At 41.4% G+C, this 23,103-nt stretch overlaps 1 protein-coding gene across 5 annotated transcripts in view; it reads right to left on the bottom strand.

The window, feature by feature from the left end:
• Positions 1-23,103, bottom strand: part of RERE (arginine-glutamic acid dipeptide repeats) — a 437,233-nt gene that overhangs the window by 206,766 nt on the left and 207,364 nt on the right. For 4 of the 5 annotated variants that reach the window (XM_060141536.1, XM_060141539.1, XM_060141538.1 and 1 more), the window contains exon 4: positions 14,437-14,562. The exons of the other annotated variant lie outside the window; for it this stretch is intronic. In XM_060141536.1, coding sequence (XP_059997519.1) covers positions 14,437-14,562 — 126 coding nt within the window. The remainder of the gene's footprint in view (positions 1-14,436; positions 14,563-23,103) is intronic. 5 annotated transcript variants of the gene reach the window in all.

The raw sequence follows: 23,103 nt of genomic DNA, 5'->3' as shown, positions 1-23,103 counted from the left end.
ATAGAACTAGAAAACTGGGTAGAATAATAACCAGTGTGTTAAATTCCATGACTAAAAGATTTAGATACAAAGGCATTTTTCCCTGCAATCTCACTGTTACAAGGTTACTGTCAGAGGAAAGGAGTAAGGCCTGCAGCACAGAGTTTCTCAGTCAGATTCACAGCAGAGCTATATATCAAAGTACACAGTCAGGAGACCTGATCAGGACAATAATCAGGTCTGTAAAGCAAGGGAGTTTCACTGTAATTTTGTAAATAAACACTTCAGTGGATTTTTTTTTTAATGATCAATCCTGTTTTGTTTTGTTTTTAATGATCAATCCTGTTGATAGTTTTCTAGTCCATCTTCTGAAAGAACCCATTCCTCTGGCTCAACTCACTGCCTGATATTCAGCAATCACTGTTAGGATAATTACATTTCCTCAAGAAACAGCAGAAAGGCATCATTTCATACAAGCAAGAAATAAGACCAGAGGCTGTCTAGGTTTCAGCCCTTCCGCCTTTCTCCCCAAAATATAAAAGGGCAATGTGTCTCTTTCTTCCAGAGAAAGCGATATGCTCAGAACAATTCCAATTGCACTCAAGATAGCTTAATAAAACAAGCTGAGGGCTTCCCTGGTGGCGCAGTGGTTGAGAGTCCGCCTGCCGATGCAGGGGACACGGGTTCGTGCCTCGGTCCGGGAAGATCCCACATGCCGCAGAGCGGCTGGGCCCGTGAGCCATGGCCGCTGAGCCTGTGCTCCGCAATGGGACAGGCCACAACAGTGAGAGGCCCGCGTAACGCAAAAAAAAAAAAAAAAAACTTAAGACTGTGTTCTCGAGATCACCGTGACAGGACACAAGGGTGTATTCTGAAGGCTTCCTCACTAGGGTCATACAGTGTACGGTGAATCAGCTACGCCACCTCTCTTGCGCTCTTGGACAGGCTACCACCCATGTTCTGTACTTACTCATTCAACCAGAATGAATTGGACAGAAGCAGGAGCTGCGAATCTGGTCGGGAAACAGGAAACAAACAATTCAAAAAAGCAGCACAACAAAAGATGAGGCCGGGAGGAAAGATGGAACAGAAGAGAAAATAATTAACTAGCTGTAGGAGAGTGGCTGCCTACAGCAAGTGGCACGTGGCACGTGGCACCTGGAGAGCACTCCAGCCCTGCAGCACATGCACTGTGGAGCTGGGAGGGGGTGGGCTGCAATTGTTCAGAAGCAGCATCTCTCTCCCCAGGGAGTCTTGCACCCAGGAGCCGGCCAGAGTCTGCTGGGCCCTGAGGAGCTTTCCCAAGGCAGAGCCTCTCCAGGGCGGCTGTGCGCCCACTGGGGCGGTGTGCCACGCACAGAAGCCACTTCCCACGCCCTGCCACTGAGGTCAGCCATGCTTTCAAAGACCTCTCTCTCTTTCCAGCCTTTCTTCATTAGCTTCCCTTCCCTCCCAACCCTCTCCCCTCCACACAAGATAAAGGGATTTTTTTAATCGGATCAGTTTTCCAGGGAAGCAGAAATGTGACTGTACACGGTTCTTTAGCCTCACCTCACGATTGCGCAACAGGGACTAACATCTCTCAGCATGGCTTTGTCCAGCTGACCAGGCTCTTTCTGCAGCTGAATAAAAAAAACTTTAGAAACAGTTCTGTCTCCACCAAAATAGTACAAATACATCACACCACCAATTCTGGAATACTGAAGCAGAGTCTTATCTCCCTTCAGACAGAATGTAGAAGGGCAGAAGGCGTCAAGCTTCATCCAGAAGATTCCAACTCTACGAGTCCCACGGACAGGTCCCCTTGTGCTTCCACACAACGATGCCCCTGCGGAAGTCCGCCCAGCCTGCTGGACAGCGGCAAAGGACTACTCACAAAAGCTCTTCCTTCTCTTCATTCCCCATCCTTTGTATTATACTGGGACCAGTGACACCACCAGCACTAAAAAGAGAACGAGTGCTAGTTTCTTTTTTCCCTCCCTGAAGCTCACAAGATGGGGCTGCTTTCTTTTTCAGCTGGTTGGTGGGTGTCAGCCACCTAATTAATACCCCCCTTCTCGTTAAAAGCTATCCCTAAAAAGCAAGTCGATCTCTTATATAATTTTATTCATAAGGAAAGAAGACAAAACTCAGCGTACATTAATCAATGTGTCAGGCTGACGTATAAGCCAGATGCATTTGATGTTTGCTAAGGGTATCACTAGAATAATCTGTTAGCCACCCACCTACAGCTACAAAAGAGAAAAACAGAAAAACAAACAAGGCTTTTTCAAAAATGTGTATATGTGCCCAACACTTTGTTTAGTAACTCCAAAAGATACAAAACCACTTAGGCAAAAGTAAGCCACAAACCTATTCAAGAGCATTGTAAAATGCAAGGGAATTATCCAAAGGGCTGCACCGCCGACTGAGGAATTTTAATACAGGATGCCCAGCAAATCTCCCTGTATGCTGCCAACAGATCACCAGCAGAGGCAAATCCAGATGATGAAACGTTGTAAGAAGGGCCCTTTTTAATAATTTAGCCCATCAAGGAATGAGTATTGATTCTTGTTTTCAGCAGAAGGAGAATGTTATCTTCAGCTTACAGCTCAGGGACAGCCTCAGGGGATTTAATCACAGTCCCTTTCCTGCCATGCGATCCTTCAGCTGTCACTGTGCATTCTTTGTCATTCTTCATCCATTTCTAGAGAACCCCTGGTCTCAAAGATGTGTCTTCCCTACTTAAGCCACAGAAGCCATAGCAGCATTTCAAGTTTTACATGTTAAGCCTGTCTATTATCATTTGCCAACTGTTCTTGTCCTAAATAATTTTAACAATGCATCAGATATCTTTGTGAACTTCCATCTTGTTTGTTAACAAATCTACTAAATATCTTAAGATCAGACTGATATTCCATCATAATGGTAAGTGTGCCGATCGATCTATGGACGTGTGCAAACATTTTAATACAACCAAGAAGACGCTACTAAGAGGAGGAAAAACCAGGCGGAAGCAGTATAGGTATCAACCACTCTTTCCCCATTCCAACATGGAAGGATATAAAGTCCCTAAACTTGAGGAAAAATTAACCAAAACAATAAATTTAGTGGTAATACTAAATTTAAGGGTATTACTGCATCTTTATATATTGGAAAAATATTCAAAACCAAAAAAATTTTTTAGACTGTAAACCAGCCAGCGATTTCTGATTCAAGTATAAATCAAACTGCTCTCATCCCTGACAGAATGTTCTGCACTCCAGTTACACTATCCTACTACTCCACTAACGTCACTCAACTTCTATTCTGTTGTCGTGGACAACTAGCCCCACCTTCCACTGAGTGTGTGAGACTGGGAGGTGGAGGCAGCCATTTCTGCTGCTCATTTGTCTTTGGATGTGATTCCAAAGCGTCCCTCCATGATCCTGTAGGTCAAGGTGCTGTAATCCTGACGGCTTCAGCACTCCAAGGTCACCACACACATCTTCTATTATAGGACACCAAAGGCATTGTACACCTGCCTTTCTAGGTCCTTCTGCTTTTCCACCCAGACTGTAAATTGTTACAAAGCCCTGGGGCAGTGCAGCAGCGGCTCCATTCCATTCAGGCCTCAAGGAGCGTCAGGGCTGTCAGGAGGCTGCAGCCAAGGGCAGCGGCCTCACCAATGACAACACCTCCCTCTCTGTGGCCAATGAGCCACTCTCCTGTTGTAAGATCACAGCAAGTTCCCCTCTAACAAAGACTTAAAGAGCCAAAAACCATCAAATTAAAACAAAAATACAGGGGCCTCTCTGGTGGTGCAGTGGTTAAGAATCCGCCTGCCGATGCAGGGGACACAGGTTCCAGCCCTGGTCTGGGAGGATCCCACGTGCCGCGGAGCAACTAAGCCCGTGCACCACAACTACTGAGCCTGTGCTCTAGAGCCCACGAGCCACAACTACTGAGCCTGTGTGCCGCAACTACTGAAGCCAACACGCCTAGAGCCTGTGCTCCACAACAAGAGAAGCCACCGCAACGAAGAGTAGCCCCCGCTCACCGCAACTAGAGAAAGCCCACGTGCAGCAACGAAGACCCAACACCGTGTTAATGGTCCATTCAGTCACATTTAATGTATTCCTTTTTAAAACGTCCCTCTTTATCTGATTAAAAAACAATAATAATGTGCTTTTTTCCTATTTTGTAAATGAAGCAAACTATTAATTCAGGGGTTAAGAAGCAACTTCTTGGAGCCAAGAACTGCTCTGAGCACTGCAAACAAAAAGATGAGTGAAACACAGCCCCTTGATTTTCTTTTTTTTGTGTGGGGGGGGCAGGGGGGTGCCGCACCGCTTGACTTGTGGGATCTTAGTTCCCCGACCAGGGAACGAACCGTGCTCTCGGCAGTGAAAGCGCAGAGTTCTACCAACTGGACCGCCAGGGAAGTCCCAACAGCCCCTCGATTTAACATTGCCAAAACGACAGATTATGCAGTTGACTCTTGAACAACACGGGTGTGAACTGCATTGAACTGTGTGGATTCACTTATATGTGGGGCTTTTTCACTAGATACACAGTCAGATTTCTGTGTCTGAAGATGTGGAATCTGTGGCTACGGAGGGCTGGCTATGGGACGTGAGCATCCACGGATGTTGGCGTCTGAGGCAGGTCCTGGAACCAGTCCCCCACAGATACCAAGGGGCAATGTATGTACAAAGTAGCCATGCATGATGTCAGGGATGCTGGCTAACTGTCTCCCTCAGAGAGGAGCAAGAGATGGGGAGGTGGAAGCAGGAGAGGGCTAGCTTTTATTTTCATTTCAATGCATATCTTAAATTTTTTAACAGACTCATTTTCTGGATTACCTATTTTATAATTTCATTAAGAGTTTCAAGCTACATGATTTTGACTCTGAATGTTTACATACAATCAAAAACTAAGCAGTACTACGATAATTATCACAAGCTAGTACGTAAACAAGATAAACCCAATATGCCACGGTGGTGCCAGGTAAGGGCAAAGTCACAACATGGTAGCTACACTTAGAGAGGTTTCTCAGTGATAATAACAAAAATGAAATCAAGAGAAGAACTGAGTCACCACAAGGAACCCAGTAATCTAAACACATTATACACCAGCCCCTGGCCCCCAATAATCTGGGCCATAAGCAATCAGTAACAAATTTATGTCACAAGTGACTGTCATTTCATCAAAACATCATCACCCATTCTATCAAATTAATACTGGTAGTTAGAGTTTTATTGGTTTTGTAGTTTGGTTTGAATTTATTTATAAATTGTCTCTGAACGCTATATTAGGGATTTAAACATGCAGATTATACCTAATTTGTGTGCTGGGGAAGGTAGGAAATTAAGTTAAAATGGGAGAACCACAAAAACAAATTTTTTAAGGGCATAAAATACTGAGGTTTAAGAAACGTAAGAGGTCCTGGAACTGCACTAAAAGAACTCTACATCCTGCAAAGGACAGGATCGGATCTGCAACTATAACAGTCACTGGTGGCAGACTTCCACGTGCTAAAGCTGGCTGCCCATAAGATATCCCGGAGAGTGCTTGGAAAAACTGTGGATTCCTGGGCTTCACTCCAGAACTACTGAAGTAATACTCTGGCTTTAAAAGTGAGGAAACTGAGGTGCAACGAGATGAAGTAACTTGATCACTAGTAAATGTTGCCAACATGAATCAAACCAACACCATTATTTCAGCAGTAAAAATGTGTATTTTTTTAAACCACTTCCATGATCTATTACTTCTAAGCAGCTCTTCTCTCCTCTGGAGCGTAAAAATGGAAAAAAACACCATTACAGGTTTTTCCTCTTTCTACAAAAATAATGAAAATTCATTAAGTCCTTGTGTTGCTAAAAATGAAAAACACCCTGAGGGCTCAAATGTTCTGAGGGCTTCCTCCTCACCCGCCTGCCTCTCTCTCTCTCTCCCCCTCCCTCCCTCCCTCCTTCTCTTCCTTCTCTTCCTCCCTCCCTCCCTCCCTCTCTCCCTTTCTTTCTTCCACTTGACTCAAAAATCCCACCTTTGAGTTAATGGTAGGTGAATTCTGATCTATTTCTCAAAGACAGAGTTTGAGGGGAAAAAGAAAAAGAAGTGCATTCCACAATCACCACAGTGATTCAGGCAAAAAATAAAATAGGTGCTAATATTACTGGGTGAAAATCTGATGACAAACAGGATATTTACATGTTCTCAAAGTTTCCCCCTACCAATTACCTATTAATTACAAAGGGAAAGTTAGTAACTTATCCAAGTGATCCAAGTTGCTGTCACCAACAATGTGACAAATTGGTATCCCGTGTCCTCTAATGTAAGGCACTTAGGACACAATACCACTAATATAACAGCCCTGCCTAAAATGCATAACCTTCAGCTAATAACTAGGAAGCAGCAAACTACAAAAAACTGAACTGCACTCTTCCAAAACATGTCAATGTCGTGAAAGACAAAGAAAGGATAAGGAACTGTTCCAGATTAAAGGAGACCAAAGGGACATGGTAGACAGATGTGTGATGCTGGTTTGGATATTAGGCCAGAAAAACAAATTGCTACAGAGGGCATTACTGGGATCTGTGACAAAATGTGGATGTCTATAGATTCGATTAGTATTGTGGTGCTGTTAGACCTCCTGATTTTGATAACTATATAGTGGCTATATAAATGAATGTCCTTGTTCTTACAAAATACACACCTAAGTATTTAGGAGTAAACAGTCAGTCAAGATGTCTGCATTTTACACTCAGTTCAGAGCAATGGAATAGATTAGCGAGCCCAGAAACAGACTCACATAAATAGAGTCAACTGACAAAGGAGGAAAGGCAATGCAATAGAGAAAAGATAATTTTTACAACAAATGGTGCTGAACAACTGGATACCTACATGCCCTCCCCCACCCGCCCACAAAATAAAAGAACCTAGACACAAAAATCAACTCAAAATGGATCACAGACCTAAATGTAAAATGCAAAACTATAAAACCCTGGAAGAAGATAACACAGAATGAAATCTGAATGGCCTTGGGTATGGAGATCACTTTTCAGATTCAATACTAAAGGCACAATCCACGAAGGAACGAACTGATAAGCTGGATTCGTTAAAATGAAAAACCTCTGCTCTGTAAAAGACACTGTCGAGAAAAGCAAAGGACAAACCACAGACTAGGAGAAAATATTTGCAAAAGACACATCTGATAAAGAACTGTCATGCAAAATACACAAAGAGCTCTTAACGCTCAACATTAAAAAAATAAACAGCCTGATTTGAAAATGGGCCAGAGCCCCTAACAAAAGATACTCCACATCGTATGTCATCAGGAAAATGCAAATTCAGACAACAGTGAAATACCACTAACAAGCCTAACAGGACAGCCAAAATCCAGAACACGGACAACACCAAATGTTGGTGAGGATGTGGAGCAACAGGAACTTTTCATTCACTGCTGGTGGGAACGCAGACTGGTACGGCTAACTTTGGGAAACACTTTGGTTGTTTCTTAGAAAATTAAACACACTCTTACCGGACAATCCTGCAACGAGGCTCCCGAAGGAGTCAAAAACTTACATCCACGCAATAACCTGCTATAATGGATGTTACAGCAGCTTTATTCATAATTGCTAAACCCTGGAGGAACAAAGGTAGCTTTCAGTGGGTGAAAGGATAAACAAACTGTGGTACATCCAAACAATGGAATATTATTCAGCGTGAAATATTATTCAACTGTTACGCCATGAAAAGACATGGAGGAATCTTAAGTGCATACTACTAAGTGAAAGAAGCCAATCTGAAAAGGTTACATATTGTATGATTCAAACTATATGACATTCTGCAAAAGGCAAAACTATGGAGACAGCAAACAGATCAGTGGTTGCCAGGGGTCAGAAGGAAAGGAGGGATGAATAGGCAAAGCACAGAGGATGTTTAGGGCAGTGAAACTACTCGGTATGGAGCTCTAACAGTGGATACATGGCATTAGAAACTTGTCCAAACCCAAAGAATGTACAACACACTGAAAGTGAACCCTAATGTAAACTATGCACTTTGGATGATAAGGATGTGATAATGACCTGTGGATTCATCAACTGTAATATATGTATCACTCTGGTTTTGCTAATGGGAGAGGCCACTCATGTATAGGGTAGGAGGTATATGGGAAATCTCTCTGTGCCTTCCACTCAATTTTTGCTGTGATCCTAAAACTGTTCTAAAAAATAAAGTCTATTTACAAAGAAAAGAAAGGAAAAAAATGACAAGTACCTGACATTCGATCTAACTGTACAACAGGAGATCAAAGATAAAACCAGAAAATGCCAACTTCCAGGCATTAGGCGTAACAATTTCTAGACTCTGGAAAGGATCAATTAACCTTAGGTATATTACTTAATCTTGACCCCAGGCCCTTAGAAAAATTGAAGGCCTTGATAGTTGTAAGAGATATTGTCACTAAAAATACTATGAGGTCCTAAAAGGAGGTGTAACACACAAAGTTTAAACTAAACAAAACTGCAAGCTCTACACCTCCATGTGCTGAAATTGCTTTGGCAATTTATAATTAATAAAACTGATTCTGGAGAACTTGTAAAGCCTGGGAACTCCATATATTTGCTTAGGTATTTTTCAAACAGTACGGAACAGCCCTAAAAAGGCAAAGTTGAAGGGCCTAACAGTGCCTTTAGGTAATGAAGGGTGATGCATTATCCCTGAAAGAAGGGAAAGCTCAATAAAACCTAAACGTGATCATTATGTTTCATACAGATCTATGGCAACAAAAAGACTGCTTAAAACAGCAGGCAGTTTTTTAAAATCATAAGGTTATTCAAATCTGTGTTCTGAAAAATGTGGCTATCATGATGTCCCTTCTGTAAAAAAAAAAGAGCAGATGAATATAATGGAAGATAGCCTTAAGAACAAATTAGCTGACGTCCAGCTTCTAAGGGAGAGCAGACTGTGAAAACAACTTCTCCAAAGGAAAGGAATTCACCTGGAAGCAGGTTATATGCTCGCTAATACTAATACTGGTCAATTGGGTGTTTTAAGAATTTTTTAAACTTGCTACATTAAAATTCAACAGCTAGGGCTTCCCTGGTGGCGCAGTGGTTGAGAGTCCGCCTGCCGATGCAGGGAACGCGGGTTCGTGCCCCGGTCCGGGAGGATCCCACATGCCGCGGAGCAGCTAGGCCCATGAGCCATGGCCGCTGAGCCTGTGTGTCCGGAGCCTGTGCTCCGCAACGGGAGAGGCCACAACAGCGAGAGGCCCGCGTACCGCAAAAAAAAAAAAAAAAAAAAAAAAAAAAAATCAACAGCTATAAATTATCTTTCATTTAGGGTAGATGGATTAATCCCTAAATTAATATAGCACCTGTATTGGCAATTTTTCTGAAAATCAGTGATTTTAACACCTTTCACTACAATCAAATATAAAAGACAATGGTTATTTTTGGCATACTTAGCGGCAGTTGGGGAAGCTACGGTAAACTCTGAAAAAAGCAGGATATCCTTAAAACCTCCTGTACAGCTAGAGAAGCAACAAGATGACAGTTCTTTATAAGCACCAAGCAGGTAAGAAATATAATTAACTTTACTTTTAAGACAGCATTTTATAATAAATGTTCACTTTTAATTATTAAATGGTACCAAAAGTCCCAAGTATGAGAAGTACCAGTGTTAGAAATGATACTTTAAAATGATAAAGGCCTTACGTAAGCAAAAAATAATACTGTTTTAACAGTGGCTTGAGACTCAGTCAAAAAGTTTAAACTAGATTATTAGGCAAAGTATTCTTAGCTTCTAAAGAAATAAATGGTGTTATCACATGGGCTGGCTCTAAGAACACCCAATGGTCAAGGAAGGTAGCAAGGAGCAATGGGAAGAACACCAACCAGAGACCCAAGAGATTGGGCCTAAGCAGCGCTGCATGAAGCAGGGGTTTGGGGTGAGCCACTGGACCCCGGCTTCCTGCTCTGTGTTGGTGAAGTAGGTCTGTCTAGATCAGGGGACTGGATTTATTCCAAGGGACATGCAAAGCCCAATTTCTCACACGCACAAAATTTTATCTGAAACAAATGCAGACTAACACACACACAGACTACAAGGGTCCTTTTTCAAATGTACACAGATGCTGTTAAGTGAGAAGGGAGCTCATCGTTGGGGTCTGCTGGTCAGGCATTTTTTTTAACCAAAAGGACAGTAAGATAGGACCACCACAAGTGCTAACAGGAAAAGAAAACTCACCAATACTAAACAGGGTTCCCACACCATGCTGTTAACACCACCGTCCATCTATTCAGGGGAAAGGCCAGCCTGTAAAACTCTCAGTGGCAGAAGCCTTCTACTCTCCAAAGTGAATGAGCAGCAAGCACGTCAGCTGAGGAACTCACTAGTAAAGTGAAGGCAAAGGGGCATCGAGGCAGGGGTCACCCATGCAGTACAAAGTCAGCCAGGGGCGCAACCAAGATTACCCATGGCCAGGTGAGTTCCTGAGTTAAACCTCAGTCCTGCCAGATTTTTATACAAAGGCAAGATTTTACATGAGCGCAAACCTCAAGTTTTCTCACGTACAAAATGAAATAAATGTCACAGATTGTTGTGGAGATCAAACGGGTTAAACTACGTGAAAAGAGTAGCAGTGTGCCTAGGCACAAAGTAAATGTTCCACGTTAGTTGACTTCCGTAACAGCTAGCTGATTTGAGGGTGTGTGTTTGTTTTTCCAGGGTTTTAATTATAGCCTTTACTTGGAAAATAGCCTCAATTAAAGAAATTTTTTAAATATTTATATAATTTTAATGGTTACTTTCCCGATTTGAGGTTTTAAGTGACCCACCTCAAGAGGCTTTAGAGAATAGCAGTTTTTAAATTCAATTTTTAAATTTTTTTCAACATTTTAGGAATCTACTGATTATCATCCATGGTTGAAAAGTATATATTCTCTCCAGGGAAATGCACGTACATATAAGACTTTGCAAGCGATTCCAGAAAGTTCATAGACGCTCTTAAACTCAAGGAGACCACCTAGGGGCCTATGGGCTTCAGATTAAGAATGTCCAGAAAACTAGTAAATTATTTAACCCTGAGTCTGTACAACAAAACCCGCTGTGATAAGAGGTAATGCTTAAGGAATGCTTATTATATGCCTGCATCATGCTAAGCAATCTAATGAATTACTTTATCACCTTTGTAACAACCCTTTGAGGTAAACAGTAGTAGTGTGCCCATTTTAGAGGTGAGAAGACTAAGGGTTAGAAAGGTTGATTAATGCATCCTATGTTACACAGGAACTCATCAAGAGAAAAAATTGTTCTCTAAAGGATAATGCCCCAAAAACAAAACCAGTCGTTAAAAAAATGACTTGGTTCAATCACTCACCAAAGAACATGTGGGCTCTTTCCAGTATTTTTCTATTGTGAATAAAGCAGCTATGAACATTTTTTTTAGTAACTTAAATAAAATAGCTCGACCCACTACTGCAATGTTGTCTTATTTATATGTGTTAGCCACTCCACGGAGGTCTTAAACACACAAAAAGATACGACTGAAAAATAAAAATGCTAAATAACTAAATACCAAAGTGAGGAGTACTGATTTTTTAGCGAGGAGAGGATGGGTGCACCCAACAAGCATTCCAGCCCGCAGAGCCACGTTCATGACAGTGGAAATGAATGTGCATTTTAAATGCCCTTTAAATGGCTGCACCTTCTCTGCTTTGGACAGAGCCTCTGTCACGCCAATTAAACCCCCTGATACTGGGAACAGCTGGGGGTGCGGGATGATCTCTGTCCTGTCTGGGGAGGATCTGGGCAATGTTTTCTTTGCCTTCTCACCTCCCTCCCACCAACTACCAGTAAATCAGTAATTCTTGCTAGAAGACATCGAAGCTAACAGATTCTCGGGAACAAGTAAAAATGTTGCCCTTCTAGCACAAATACTTTTAAAATGAACAGATAAAAAATTAATAAAATTAAATCTTATGAGTTGATGCCATCATTTGTATACAGACAGAGATCACCTATACCTGAATATGCAAAGGAAGTTAAATTATGATGCAATCAATGCTATCCTATAAAAACTAAATTAACAAAAACAGTCTATTAGGGAAGACATCTGGTGTATCACGGCAGGAAACGTTAATGATATTGTCTGCAACCCCGTAATCAATTTTTTCTCCCAGTAGCTCTCTCATTACACGGTATTAGATGTGTCTGCCTGCAGGATTTATGAGAACTCCACACATGGAGGGGAGCTTGGCCAACTGGATCCAATTCAGATCCAGCTCAAATGACTTTGGCAGCAGGAAGCGTTGTTAAAGAACAATCAATACGTTAGCTTTATGCAGCATCATCCTGACTGAAAGAAGATTTATCATCGTACTACAGAATCTTCTCCAACCTACATATGATGGTATCTGAGAATACCACCCATCATGAACTTATTTAAATCCCTAGTGGACACAATATTTTTACTGCTAAAAAAATAAATACTCGTCATCACTAATGCTAATATAAAAAGTTTACTACATATCAATTATGGGCAAAACTTTAAATCCATTCAGCAAATCCTGGTTAGTGGGTATTGCAGTAAATGAAACAGTCTAACAATGACATTGACACTGATTAGAGAATAAAGATAATATTGGCCTGAAAGATAAAAACCATTTCTCTCTCTCTCTCTCTCTCTCTCTCTCTCACACACACACACACACACACACACACACACACGATGGTAACTGGTAAAGGCTGAAGCTTTTGAAGTATGCAGTCAAGTTGGGACTCTGCTAATTTGTCCCTTAAACTGTCAGTATCTCTCCAGGGATTAAAATTAGATTTTTATCCACTACGTTGGGTTTTATCTTCCATTGTGAATGGCTATTATATCAAGACTTCCAAGGCTTCCATAATGTGAACCTTTTTCTCTGGTCTAATTCTTGATAAATTACAGTGGCAACTATCTAAACATGAAAATGTTGTGACAATTATTCCTGATTTTATTACAATTATTAATGTCCCACCTCCATTGTCTTGGTCCTCTTCATTTTATGCATGGATGACAGTCCTAGCCACCTAATTGGAACTTTTACAGTCTTTCCCCACTCCACACTCTACCCAATGAATCTTCTTAAGCAGTGATCTGCAGATCGGCCTGCCCGCAATAAAAAAGCCTGCAAGGCTCTCTTCGGCCTAGAACATAAAATGTCACCTTGCCTAACCTTTCAGACCCTCAATTATCCGGCCCCATTTTGTATCCCCACCTCTGCCTCCCAGGACCCACTAACCTGTGCTCTTCTTTGACGTCCTGCGGCATCTTCTCACAACTCCCAGCTTCACCAGGCTCACTGCCTACGTTGCTTTTAAGGACAGGCTGACACGTACACCTGGCGAGCTGAGCGCCTCCACTCTGCCTGCCCACGTGTAACTGGTGTACCAAAAACACACCCGGCTCCTCAGTACCTAGCTACCTTCCCAAAACTTTCCCAAGCGCTGCTACAGGCCATCGGGAGCGCTCTCTTTTCCTAGTCTCCAAGATACTAATATGCTACACGGCAAGTGAACAAGTCGTTGCATATTGCCAGTATCTGGATCTGTGCATGCATGTACGAGGGCTATTCTCTTGTGTTATTTCCTAATCAAGCATGAGTTTGAGCCCCAGGGTCAGATTAGGTAAAACAAGGGAAAGACAGGTCTTAACCTTCTTTAGTGACTAGCAGCGGTCAATCAGAACAATAAACACCTGTCCTTCAGAAAACTTGAGCATTAAATCCTCATGAAGGAAGGAAAATGAAGACAGGTGTGTACACCGAGCTTCCAGAAAAGGTGAGGCACACGGCACAAAGGTAACCCTCGTGGATCACTCACACCAGGCCCTGTGCTCCAGGGGACAGAGCGCTGAAGACACTGCATCCTGCTTCACCTCACGTAACGCCCACATCATCACCCGGTAACAGAGGATTTGCCGGGGTACAGCTGAGAGCACTCCATCTACTCCCCAACCCAAGCCTTTCAAACGTTTATTCTGTATCCGGCCCTGCAGAAAAGCCCAGCTACCTCTGAGCAATACTCTACCGAAGGTCACCGGAGAGGGCAGCAGCCCGAACAGTTTAGACTCACGGGCCACAAGTCCCGGTGATCCTGGGGAAAGGCGCAGTCCGCACGCGGACTCAGACTTACCCCCTTTTCCCCTATTTCAGTCGCCAACGTCCATACTCGCTGCTGATTGCCAGCTCCTGCTCCTTGCAGCGGCCCAGCATGCTCTCTGCTGGTGCCAACACCCCTCCACCACCAAGCCCCCCGACTTCTGGAACTGTCCTAGAGGGGTAAGGCAAGTCCCGTATTTTGCTTCCTCTGTGCGTGTACTTGTTACTCCTTTAAGAACACATACGATACAGCACATTTTTAAAGGGGCTCTGGGGAGGGAGGTGATATTCCTATTTTATACCCTGTGGGATATAAAATATTGATAGCTTTTAAAAACGGGATTCTCCTTACCCCTACAGGCCCTCTCCCGGCTTCAGAAAGATGCTGTGGCGGCTGTGCTGCCACCGGCAGAGAGCATGCTGGGGGGTCGCACAAAGCAGGAGGTGGAGATCTGCAACAGGCCTGGGAGTTGTGGACCTAAAAGAGAAAAAAGTTTTAAGTTAACAGGCCCAATGTCCTCTCATACCCTGGTTACTAGGGGCACTCAGCACACAAGCAGGCAGCTGCACAAATCCTTTAGCAGGTGGCCTCTGAAGTCTCAGCGAATCTGTTCTGCCACAGAAGTTAAACTCCGCACATCAGTCAGAGCTGCTTCCTTTCTCCAGCGTGAACATACGACCCTCTGGCTCCACACACTCAGTATGGGCCTGTCATAAAGCGGTATGGTGTGTGCCCCTCAAAATAACCAAGTTAAGATGTGACACAGTGTCAAAGCACCGTGACAGTGGCATGCTTTGCTTATAACAAAAACAAAAATGCAATGGTGTCAGATAAACATGACTATAAAATAAACCACCAGTGGACAAACTGAGCTTTCAGAAGAGTTTCTAAGGAGAGATGCCAGAGGCATAGGACATGTACTTCAGAAGGAAATGCTCAAGGTACTGGGGGCAGGGGCCTCAAAGAAAGATCCTACCATTTCCTCAAAGTCCTAGTTTAATTTTGTAAAGCTAAAGATAAGGTAACATACAAAGGCTTAACACCAGAGGAAAAAGAAGACACCATTCAAACAAGCTTTAATTTACTCACAAGGTAAATGTAATGAACAGACTGGAGCATAAAGTTCAAGAAAGATATTATTTCTTTTAGGGGCAAAACCAGTTTGGTATGTACCATATGTCTTTTTTTTTAAAGAAACTTTTAAAACATTTAAAACCAGCAAAATATTAAAGAGCAACTTCTGAAAGCCAGCACAGTCCTGATAAGTATCAAAAAAAGATACTTCAGATGACAGTCTGAATATGTCCCTTTTCAAAAACTCTAGGGAGTACGTAACATTTCCCAAAACCTAACCAATCCAATTTCATGTTGTTTTAATGAACTAAAAACCCCATAAAATCCAAATAGTTATGTGAATTTCTGTTCTTAAGATGGTTTTTAAATTACAGGTAAGCAAACTTTTCATATTAAATCATTTTTAGGGAGTCCTGAGACATATAATTCATTTCAAAAAGCTAAGACTCACTCTCTAACAGCTTCCTGTGGCCCAAGATTTTAATATGCTCCATCAACTACTTATTTTCTTTTTATGTCTCTCTGAAAACAAACAAAAAAGATAAATCCCAAGAAAAAGAGCTAATCTTGGGCATGTCTTTATCATGATGCTTTTCTTTTCTGTTCTTTTCTTTCTCTACAGACGACCCTCTAGAGCATCCCGGGCTCCCACACCATATATGCTTCCTGTGCGGCCAGTCTCTGACTCCCACTGCCCCCACGGACAGTAAATATACATGACCTGCATGGACAGCAAGTGTTAGTAGCCATAGCCTTCTCCACCACACACCTCCCACCTCCCCATACCAGCACTGCAAATTTCTAATCAAAGATTCAACTGTTCACTAGAATGTACAGTATACTCAAGATCTTTTAATATAAGCATCAAATAAAAATGAACCTGTGGTTAATCTCTTGCACTAGGAGTTAATCAGACCACTCAAATCCTTATTCATTCAAATCAAGGGTTTTAAACAGAAAGACACTTGGCGAAGCATTTCTAAGCATGTTGGCATTACTTAATGTGCAAAAGTTCAAGTAATTATTAAAACATTTTAAACATGAAAAAAGGCATCATTTCAAAGCATTTCATTATTCTTACTTATGAATCAGAAAACGCTGACAGTATCTCAGTTGCCCTAATTTTCCTTCATTTCTTCTAATGGATTTTTTCTTCTATAATTTTGAGTTGGTCCTTAACACAAACAACCACATATACACAAATTACAAATTTCCAGTTCTAAGAAATAAGAGTTGGAATGACAAGATTTTACCAGTATTCTTGCACAGTAGCTCTCTGCAAATATCAGATTGTCTCAAACATTCTTAAGTTCCTTTTTTAAAAAATCAGAATAGCTAGAGTTTTTTGCATTGGAAAAATTTTACATATAGAGAACAGGTTTACCATTAAAATAACATTTTTAGATAGTTTATGGAAGTAAATATAATTAAACTTTTTAAGTGATTTCTTAGAGTCCTAAAATCCAAATACATTAGGAGAAAATGAACTACCCAACTTCACAGTAATCGTGAACCATTAAAACTTTAAATACCACGTGGCCTACGATGACTGTCAGCCATGAGTGAAAACAGACCACTGAGAAGCTAAGTAAATGGAACCAATGAGATGTTCTGAGATTACTTATTCCCAAAGCCTCGCTTTGATTTTCACTTGTGTCACCACTTCCTTCCACTTAATTGACACTCGTATCATGCGAAGAGGCTGTGGTGATTCAAAATAACTTTCAACATGATTGTCCTATAATTGGGGTGGAGGTGGGGGGCAGGCACAAGCAGATACCCAACAACGCAGCATCTGACTATGCCCATCAAACTCAGGGCTAAGCGATAGCATCCCACTCTTAAAATTATAAACTTCAAATTCCAACATGAAAAGGACATTTAATCCTTGCACATATATGTATTATTGGTGGGTTACTCCAAACACAGCATGGAGGAAGCTCAATACCCCATTATAGTTTATCACAATGCTTATCGATAGCAACTAAGCAACCATGACCTTTATTTTAAACAAAGAAGGCTGGGGTAGGGGAAGGCGTGGCCTTTAGAAGAATACTCTAGCACCAAATCAGTAATTCAAACCTTTTCCCTTTTTTACTTTTTTTTTTTAAATTGAAGTATATACAACGTACAATATTATATAAGATACGGGTATACAATATAGTGATTCACAGTTTTTAAAGATTATAGTCCATTTCCAGTTATTATAGAATATTCGGTATATTCCACGTTGTACAATATATCCTTGTACCTTATTTTACACATAATAGTTTGTACCTCTTTATCCCCTACCCCTATCTTGCCCCTCCCCTCTTCCCTCTCCGCACTGATACACTAATTTGTTCTCTGTATCTGTAAGTCTGTTTCTTTATTTTAAATTATAGTCACTAGTTTGTTGTATTTTTTAGATTCCACACTAAAGTGATATCATACAGTGCTTGTCTTTCTCGGTCTGACTTACTTCACTTAGCAAAGTACCCTCCAAGTCCATTCATGTTGTTGCAAATGGCAAAATTTCCTTCTTTTTTCCAACTTTTTCTTGACCTAGAAATCACTGTATAAGAGCACTGTCCCACCAATGCACCCACTCCTGACAGGTGAGAACAATTAAACTAACAAAGGAACAACTCTTTTTAAAGAACTGTCTCTGCTGTACTTTCCACCAAGTAAGATGTAACTCCTCACTCTATAAACTGAGAACACTTGATAACAAACTTCAAAGTCTTCACTTCATTATCCAACACTACACTCAAGTCACAAAGCTGTAACCAAGTGGTACTGACCTTTTTACAGGGAATGAACAAAGAGGGTAAAGAGAAAAAGAAACTACAAATAGACTCAATTCTGCAGGCCTAACTTGAGGGACTATAAAAAACCAAAAGAGAAAACAGCTACTGTTTCACACGGAAACAAGTCATCACATCCTATGGCATTTTTCGTATCTGCTGGCCTTCTCTGGGATGTTTACATATAGACTAAGCCCTCATTTATCTTTGCTAGAAGTCAGTGACATAGAAAATTCGAAACAGAATGTCTAAAAAATGTTATGACTTTGGCTACACTCACATAAACTTCCTGAAGAAAATTAAAACTGAGGTTTAACGTATTTTTAGAATTTTATTATTTAAATATATAAAATACTACACATTGCAGGCTAACTGAAGGTAACGAAGCAGATCTCTTTGGCCTGTTTAATAAATGGAAGATTAATTTGTAGTTAATGCATGGACTGTATCAAACAACTACTAAAGATTTTTGAAAACTTTATCCAGTCAATTTTTTCCACTGAAATGTAACTTCATTCAATATTCAGTAAATATTTAGTATGGATCTTATATGGGCAATGTATATATACATCAATGAATAAAACAGACGTGGTGGTATCTGCCCTTACAAAGCTTAAACCTAGAGCACCAACTCAATGTCAATGTCACGATCATCCCATGGCCCAGGCACTGCACTATCCACTTTGTAGGTTTGATCTTTTAATCTAAAAACAACCCATCTGCAAGGTAGGTGCTTTATATCCCAACTTCATATGTAAGTACAGCAAGGTTAGTGTCTTGCCCAAGGTCATGGAAGATAGCAACTGATGGAACAGACCAGCTGATGTCAAAGTCCAGCTCCCAACCCATGCACTCTACCATCCCCCAACTCAGTCCCAGAATCAAATCTAACATTCTGAATTAGCAGAATCTGAATTAATGCAGATTTCCTGCCCCCCACCCCAAAAAGTTTTCAATACAAGGCTGACCTAATATTAAAATGATGCCCATTTCCTGAATGCCCATACACCATACATTCTGTGCTGAGTGGTCACATCAACCAAGCTGGGATTAAATAAGTGTGGTGTATAATACATAAATGATAATTAACTCACTGTGTGTACACACGTATGTACACAAGAGTGCATGTTAAAGAAACCTCCCTTATCTCCCAGCATTATCTATGTAAAGGTCTCTAACAAAAAAAATGAGAAGATATGATTACTTATTCTCAGTAAGTTTTCATTTTAAAGAAGGAAAAGCAGCTTCTTGCTTTTAATACACTTCTGAGAAACTCAATTTGGTGGAGAGAAGGCAATTTCAACGGTAAGTGGAACCTAAGCTGAAGCCCCTGATTGCTGCACTGGGGTGACCAGCCTTTGCATAGGGTTACAGGTACAGACCAGGAACTGGAAGCAAACTCCAAATGCTCCTCCCCCAGCTGCTCACATTCGACTGTGAAACGAAGAGGTGTACATGGCGCTGCACCTTAACGAGCTCGGCCCCCCACTCACAGCAGCAATGGAGATGTGCCTTCCCCAAGGTAACAAGTGGCAGGCGCCCTCCACTACACTCCATGTTCAAAGTCAGCACTGAGAACGTACGCTGTTAGGGACAGAAACGACACAAGAGCACATGCATCCGTGCAGGGCAGTGACAACACACTGAGCCCTAAAAAGTCAACTGGAAATAGCCTAACGTCACAAAAGACGTATCCCCAACTCTAAGGAATGTCAGGTTTAATTTTAAAGACAATTACATTTTACTAGGCCAAATAGGAGCAAAAATGAATCAATGGTAGCTGCTCAAAATAGTATTTGTAATAATTACCTATCCGACCTGAAAATTCATCTCATGTAACAGCTAAAGAACTGATAATTATATAACTCAAGGAAACAAACATCATATTTTTTCTATTTAACAAACGATAGAAACTCATTAGGAATCCACACAGAATTCCCATGCAGAGTATTAGAGGAATGGCTTCAACTACTTATCTGTGAATGAAGAATTAGGTACGAAGCACCACTACTAGAGCCAGACAAGGAACAAGGATCCTTGGTGTTATGCTGAATGGAAACCACTAATCTCAATAATCTCCTTGTTAAGCATTCTCAGAATCCATGATTATTTCTAGATAGCAAATTAATTCTATTATGCTAAGGCCTGGACTTCTATAAAAATGGAATCTTACTGTTTTTTAGTAAAAGTAAGGAATCTTGCTCTTAGGACATTACGTGAATGGCTTCCTCCACATCAGTCCTGTTCAGGGTTCCCCAAAGAGGGCTGACATCCAGTAACACCACAGCCACTGTCTGTCCAATCACAACCTAAGATCACTGAGGGAAGGAACTATATCTTCGATTCTTCAGTCCCCCTTATGGTGCTGCGCTCAACAAAGAACACAAAGTAGGCTTTCAACAAATGCCTGTCGAAGGCACTGGTGATAACCCAAAACGCTCCTAACTGCACTCTGGGTTATACTGCTCCGTGGTGACAGTGACTCATTCGGGAACAAAACCCTCAAAGCAAACACAGTGACCTAGAAAAGCTATGGGAGCACAGCATATGCAGATGTGATAGCAGGCTCTTTCAGTTATGCTTACTAGAGATCTGCTCAAGCTGGCCCAAGAGCCCTCTACTCAGGAGAGACAATAGGATAATCTAAGAATCCAACGGGAAGAAGCACCAATACAGCAGGACTCAGGGAGAGCACTTGTGCTCTCGCGCTCTCTCTCTCTCTCTCTCCCTCTCTCTCTCTGCACAGCTGCTCCAAAATCCTCTGCTTCTCCCAGCTTCCTGCCCTTCTCCCCTTCCTGCCCTTCCTGTTCACCCAGTGCCTCTGACAGTCCCAAAACACATCTTGTTCTCAAAACTCACCATGCTAAAAGGACTGATTCTAATTTATGGTATAAACAAAGAAATACATCTCTCAGTTAAACCTCAAACCATAAAAAGATAAAATACATAACTAATCAACAACATGTCAAAGCTATTGGGTTTTTGTTTTCCACTGTTCCACTTGCCATGCATGGTATCTGCTGTGGGCAAAACCAACTCCAATTTCTTCTTCTTGAAATCTTGCAAAGAAACAAAGAACATTTCCTTCTGTTCATCTTTTCCCCTTACAGGTTAAGCTGAAGGAAAAGACGTCTATGATTATTCTTATCTATTAGGTTATCTTTTTGGAAGTAGTATTGAGAAACAAGGAAAGGAAGTGGGTATCCAGACAACAAACACATCCCTTCCAGGAGCAAATATGTCTTCAACATCCCTGTTATTCTTACACAGAAACTGTGAATACGTGCTGAATACAGAACTCAAACAAAAACATCTCTCATAGCAATATGTGACTTAGAAAAAGGTATCTAAACCTATAGCACCCCACTTCCCACGCTGTTTCTGCAGACAGCTTTAATGTGCTGTACTAGACCAATCCTGATGACAGAAGTTTCAGCTTTTATTGCTGTTAATACCCTGAGCAATTACTGTAGCTCAGCAGGAACCTCTGCCCTGAACAGCAACTATCACATTGTAATCAGCATTTCATAAGAGACACCATTCAAACACGAAAGCACCTGCTGACGTGGAAAAATTGTACAAAAGGGGCTCAGACTCTAATAGGTAAAAGGAAACTCTCTGCAGTTTTATTTCACAGCTGTATCTTTTCCATAGTGTGGTGGTATTGTATCTGGTAAAGATCACACACAAAGACAATGAGCAGGGAAAGAGCAGTAGCAGCACCACTAGCAAAAGAAAACTCTTCAGGAAACAAGGCCACCGCCCAGATTTGCAGATGTCAGTGCAGCGTCTGTAAAAAACAGTCTTTGGAAGGCAACATATAATAAATAGCAAAGACCTCTAAAAAATGGTAAAACCTCATGTTGACATAAAATCTGAGCAGAAAGCATGTGATTTACAAGATTAAACCGCAAGGCCACCTTGTAAAACTAGAAGGTAAAAGCAGCCTACCAAGAATAAAGAAATCTTAGCAGTAAATGGCCCATTTTACTTTCTTTTAAAGTAGCAAAAAGCATGTTATTACTTACGTGATAATTTTTGAACAAAGAAAAATAAATGGCATGCAACTTTTTAACTAACTCAATCGCATATACTAACTGGACATTTGGAGTCATTTAAAATGCATTTAAAAAAAAAAAACTAAGGAGGGCTTCACTGGTGGCGCAGCGGTTGAGAGTCCACCTGCCGATGCAGGGCACACGGGTTTGTGCCCCGGTCCGGGAAGATCCCACATGCTGCGGAGCGGCTGGGACCGTGGGCCATGGCCGCTGAGCCTGCGCATCCAGAGCCTGTGCTCCGCAGCGGGAGAGGCCACAACAGTGACAGGCCCGCATACCACAAAAAAAAAAAAAAAAAAAAAAAAAGGAGATGCAGAGTTCAGACTACACTACTTTTCTTTAGGCTGAAATGTCACATACAACGTATGTCAGAGCACAAGTATTATCAAAAGTTACAAAGCGTTTTGGAAATAATGGCTGGCTTTCACAGATACTGACACATATCTCTACAAAGCTAAAGAATTAGGATTTCTCCAGACCTAAGAATGTACACAGTGGTTCACAACCTTCAAGTACAATAAGTCCCCTACATACGAACCTTCAAGTTGCGACCTTTCAAAGATGCAAACGTGCATTCACATGTGCAATCACGTAAGTTAGTGCATGTGTCTGGCGTACATTGTCATGTGCGTGCATCCTCTACAAGTGGTTGTGCTTTTGTGTCCTTTACTGTACAGTACAGTATACAGTAGTACAGTATCATTATTTCAAGCCCAGGATGTCTGCAAGCAAGCGTAAAAGCAGTGGTATATAGCCAATTGTGTTAGTTGGGTACCTAGGCTAACTTTGTTGGACTTAGGAACGCACTCTCTGAACGGAACTCGTTCGTATGTAGGCGACTTACTGTACAGGATCCTTTCTTAACATCTAAATGTTTCAAAAGACTCCCCAAATGACACTACTCCAATAGCACTTCACATAACAATTGCTTGAGGAAAATACATAATAAAGTGATTCTTAACTCTGTACTTTCATTAAATAAGTTAATTTTAAAAATCACAGCAGCATATTAATACATTTGAAAAGCAGTTGTACAAACATGTGTGAAGTATATTTATTTAATTTATTTGAGACTGAGAATGCTTATTTACAGACCTCTG

Source organism: Lagenorhynchus albirostris, chromosome 2 (assembly GCF_949774975.1).
Source record: "Lagenorhynchus albirostris chromosome 2, mLagAlb1.1, whole genome shotgun sequence".
Taxonomy (NCBI): Eukaryota; Metazoa; Chordata; class Mammalia; order Artiodactyla; family Delphinidae; genus Lagenorhynchus; species Lagenorhynchus albirostris.
The sequence above is the reverse complement of the archived record's forward strand: the minus strand, read 5'-3'. Positions and strand labels throughout refer to the sequence as shown.